General features: G+C 36.9%; 1 protein-coding gene across 4 annotated transcripts in view; it reads left to right on the top strand.

Annotated features, from left to right (window-relative positions):
* Positions 1-4,953, top strand: part of BRCA2 (BRCA2 DNA repair associated) — a 91,339-nt gene that overhangs the window by 83,230 nt on the left and 3,156 nt on the right. For all 4 annotated transcript variants that reach the window (XM_077158987.1, XM_077158988.1, XM_077158989.1 and 1 more), the window contains 2 exons: positions 731-975; positions 3,809-3,955. In XM_077158987.1, coding sequence (XP_077015102.1) covers positions 731-975; positions 3,809-3,955 — 392 coding nt within the window. The remainder of the gene's footprint in view (positions 1-730; positions 976-3,808; positions 3,956-4,953) is intronic.

The following is a 4,953-nucleotide window of genomic DNA, read 5'->3' on the forward strand; positions in this document are numbered from 1 at the left end:
TTCTGGCTTATCCTTCCTGTATTTCTTTTGTATAAATGAGCAGATACATGGGTATTTTCTTAAATCCCCTTCTTTCTCACATAAAGGGTAGCATACTTTAACCACTCTTCTGTGGTTTTCTTTTTTCACTTAACACTGTGTCTTGAAAATCAGTTCATAGATGTTGTCCTCATTCTTTTTTTTTTTTTAACGGCTGCATAAAATACCGTTGTGTGGATGTTCCACAGTTTACCCACCTACCCTCCTATGTATGGGCCAAGGTACGTTGCTTCTAATACTTTGCAATTACAGTGCTTCAGTGAATAATCTCCTTCATGGATATTTTCTTGAACTTCGGTCATAGATGTTTTAGTATCATTGGAGGTTATCTTCCGTAGTAAAGTATTAGAAGTGGGATTTCTGGATAGAAAGGTAAGTGCATATGTAGTTTTGTTAGGTATTATCTAGTTTTTCTCCACAAAAGTTGTACAAATTTGCATTCCCACCCCCAGTGTATGCATATACTTTGCAGTGCTTCCCCCATTGCCTCAATACCAGGATGTATTGTCATAGGCATTGGTATTTTAGCACCATAGACAACAGGTAATCTTAGGAATCCTGAAATCTCCCTAAGCTCAATTAGTTTGATTTGTTTTTAACATTAGCATATACCAAAATAAATGAGCATATTAGGGGTTTCTTGCATTTTTAAATCTAACCCATAAAATGAAGAATTTTATTTTCATTTTAGGTCTTGCTCCCTTGGTCTATTTATCAGACGAATGCCATAATTTGTTAGCAATAAAGTTCTGGATAGATATTAATGAAGACATTATCAAACCTTATATGTTAATTGCTGCAAGTAACCTCCAGTGGCATCCAGAATCCAAATCAGAAATTCCTACTTTATTTGCTGGAGATTTTTCTGTGTTTTCTGCCAATCCAAGGGAGAGCCATTTTCAAGAGACATTCAACAAAATGAAAAATACTATTGAGGTAAAATTACTTCTCAATATCACCACACATTTATGGTATTTTCTATTTCAATAGTCAAATGTCAAGAAATTGTCTTTTATGAAAATCAGGTAGTTGAGATAAAATGTTAAGTGAAGTTTCTTCCTATTTTAATTGCCCGAGAAGCTGAGGAGATTGGGGTGGGCAGGGGCAGTGATAGCCACCAGGGAAAACAGTGATGCAAAGGAGAGGGACTGGGAGAAGGCCGTTCAGAGAGCTACAGACCATGTCAGCAAACTGGAAATCAAGAACAGGAGTGAGTTTCTGTGGTTCCTCGCAGTTGACAGTGTAATAGCTAAAACCCTAATTAATATAGAAACTACAAATTTATATTGAAACACATGTATCTGTCATCTTATATAGCTTATACTTGTCTTTGATTTGAAGTGATCCCACTATGAAAACATTTAAAATTATTTTCCCTGGCTCATATATGCATTTTATACTTAAAACTGTAGGGCGGGCCACGGTGGCTCAGCAGGCAAGGATGCTTGCCTGCCATGCCAGAGGACCCAGGTTCAATTCCCGTTGCCTGCCCATGTTAAAAAAAAAAAAAAACTATATGCACATTATACAGTAATGTCGGCTAACATTTATTGAGTATTTGCTGAATGCTAGGCATTATTCTAAACCTGTCTCATTTAATTCTCCCAACAACCCCCCGGGGTAGGGAACTGTTTTTCCACAAGAAACAGAGAGGTTAAGTGACTTGATCTTGGTCACACAGCCATTTGGTGGAAGCAGGATTCAAACTTAGGCCATCTGCATGCACAGCCTAAGCTCTTTACTATACAGTGGGCTGTCCCCAGTAAAATATTGATCTCACAATTTGGTAACTAGTAGTTAATCCACAAAAGATAAACCACTTAGTCTATAGTTTACTATCTGAAATGTGTGTTATTCAACCTTTATGTCAAATTTATTAAGATAGCTGGCTGTGTGAAGAAAGTTTGTGTTAATATTTTACCTAAAGACTCTATCTGCATGGTAAATAACAGCCCGTTATCTAGTTTCTAAACTGGTGAGGAGGCGGGGCTTTGTATGATTTGGTTCACGTCAGGGTCCCTGCTTATTTACATCCCTAGTTTTCTCTGAGACTGATCAAGGGAAGTTTATTTCAAATTTACTTTTCACTGGCAGTAACCCACTGAAGAAAGACCTAATAGCTGCCATTTGCATGGCAGTTTGAAGTTTTACAAATATTGTTATGAATTAAGTAAAACCTTACAAAATTGCTAGTAATTGACCATTTGTCACTCCAGAAACGACAATTGCATATGATTTAACTTATATATTATTTAATTATTAAAACAAAAGTGAGCTCCCAGGGATGAGTCTGGCCCTGGCACTATGGGTCCAATAGTGCCATCCTGTCCAAAAGGCTGAAAAGAAGTGTAACAAATAAAGTATCAGTGGCTGAAAGAGTTCAAATAGAATGGAGAGGCTACTTTAGAGGTTGTTCTTATGCAAACTTCAATTAGACATTGCTACCTATCATGATTTACTAAACCCCACCCAAAACCATTCCAGCCAATTCTAAAGAACATCTAGGGCAATATGTAAGATTCTGCAAAGGTTCCAGGCACTAGGGTAACTTTCCAGAAACCTACAACCTCCAGATGGGTCCCTGGACTGGATAAATCCTGAAACCTAGAGGGGCCAGCCTTTCCAGAACATCAGCTAGTTTCATGTCCGTACCCCTTATTATTGACAGCCCCTTCCAACGTGAAAAAGTTAGAATGGCCATAGCCCAAATACTCCCAAAGAGTGGAACAAAGATCAAAGGTGTGGTGGAGTTATACAGAGAAGGTAGGGTTTAACAAACCAGTATGATTGCTGAATCATTAAATTGGTATCTCTTTTAGTCTGCAGTATCTTAGAGCAGCTAGAAGTAAAAACCTAAAGTTGTGGAATTATAAACCATACCACACTCTTAAATCTGTTCTACAACTATTGTGCTGTGCTCTGAAATTTATTGCTTTTTTGTATATATATTATTTTTCACAAAAAAGAAAAAGTCAATTGTGATGATAAAAAATATTTGTTCCTTCTAGCCTCCTACTTTCTGGCGCAGCTAGAAGGAAAAATCTGAGAGAATGGTATGGTAGCCCATGACAGACTCTGGGATCTGTCCTGTAACCACTTGTTAAAGAGTGCTTTGAAAACTATTGCTTTTTTCTTTCTTTGCTTTGTATATATGTTATACTATACAATAAAGAAGTTTTTTTAAAAAAGTGAGATAGGGCGTGGCATGGTGGCACAGTGGCAGAGTTCTCGCCTGCCATGCCAGAGACCTGGGTTTAATTCCCAGTGCCTGCCCATGACAAAAAAAGTGAAGTAGGTCAGGCAGTTAGCTTATTGTTCTGATTAAAGTGTCCTCTGTCAGTGTTAGATGATTTTTGGCTGGAACTTGAGCCCCAATCTTCCAGCTCCAAATGCCTTTTCGTATGATACTTTGCTGATGAAACTAGATGCTTGGGACGTGCTTACGTCTTTCCTTTGCTTACACACCCACACACTCATTCTCTCTCCTTCCCCTCCGTCCCTTCCCCTCATCTTCTCCCTCACCTCCCCTCACACCCTCCCTCCCATCGCCTTCTTTCTCCTTCTCCCCAATAAGTAGTTGCCCTATATCACTGTTGTTGGCTTCGCATTTTTGTATTGGTATATTTGACAGTTGCTATCAAATCTAAAGCATGTCATTAATTCTTTTTTTCTGGTCTCAATTTTTTTCTGGTTTAAAAGTACACACTTTCTGAAAATAAATGTGTGGGTTTGCAGTTTACAAAAGAGCTTTTCCCATTTATTTCCTTAGAACATAGATCTGTTTTGCCATGATGCAGAAGACAAGCTTATGCATATACTTAATGCAAATGATCCCAAGTGGTCTACCCCAATTAAAGACTATACATCAGAGCCACATACTTCCCAAGCGGTCCTTGGTACAGGAAATAAGTTTCTGGTAAGTAAAAATAGGTTTACAGAATATTATAAATATATATGGAAGCAACAGCGTATTCAGACGTGTACTAAATAAACATGGCAAAGTGTAATTACGCCTAATTAGAAAGTGTGGTTGATATGTGGCTCCTATGCATATAGGATATCTGGAAATTGCATCATTTGAAGCAAAATTTAACACTCTGGGGAGGGGTGGGTATCAGATTTTATAAGCAGGTGATTTCATTTTTGGCATTCCAAGTACATGTGATTAGAAAGCTTTTTTTTTTTTGGCTGATTTATTTTTGCTGAGAGAAGTCTGATTTAACTCTTTAAGCCACAATAGATGCTACCATATATTAAAAATAAAACTATTTTCTATACTAGTGGGTAATGACTCATTCTTACATGGCTAGTATTTGCTAAGTGTTTCATCTATTATACTAACTTATAATCTCCCCGGCAACCCTGTGACATAAGAACTATTATTATCCCCATTTATAGATGATGAAACTATGGCATGGCAATGTGCCTAAAGTTACAAAGCTAGAAGAGTAGGTATATAAACCGGGTAGTCACGTTCTTAAAATGATTTAAAATGCTTGTCTTTGGGCAGTGTGACGATATCTCAGTGGTTCGATTCCCAGTGCCTGCCCATGCAAAGAAAAAAAAATGCTTGTCTTTGTTTAACCAATTAATAGTAAATAAAACATGAGAGCATAAGTTCTGTTCCCTCCCCCCTTTTCTTTAATAATCTTACTATAATTAGTCTTCCTCTTTTTCTTTCTGTTATTTTCTTGTGATTGCCCTTTCTATATCTTTAGCACAAAATTCTTAGTTTCCAGAATAGAAATAGTAAATGAATATCACTGAAATCACCTGACCTAACAAATATTAGGAGAGTAAGAGCATGTGTGATATTTGTGTGTTTAAAGATTTTTAATGAAAAGTTAATTTGATTTTGTTTAATGTATTAGTATATAATTATAATAGTCTACATTTTCATTTGTTTTTTATTAG

Source organism: Tamandua tetradactyla, chromosome 4 (assembly GCF_023851605.1).
Source record: "Tamandua tetradactyla isolate mTamTet1 chromosome 4, mTamTet1.pri, whole genome shotgun sequence".
Lineage (NCBI taxonomy): Eukaryota > Metazoa > Chordata > Mammalia > Pilosa > Myrmecophagidae > Tamandua > Tamandua tetradactyla.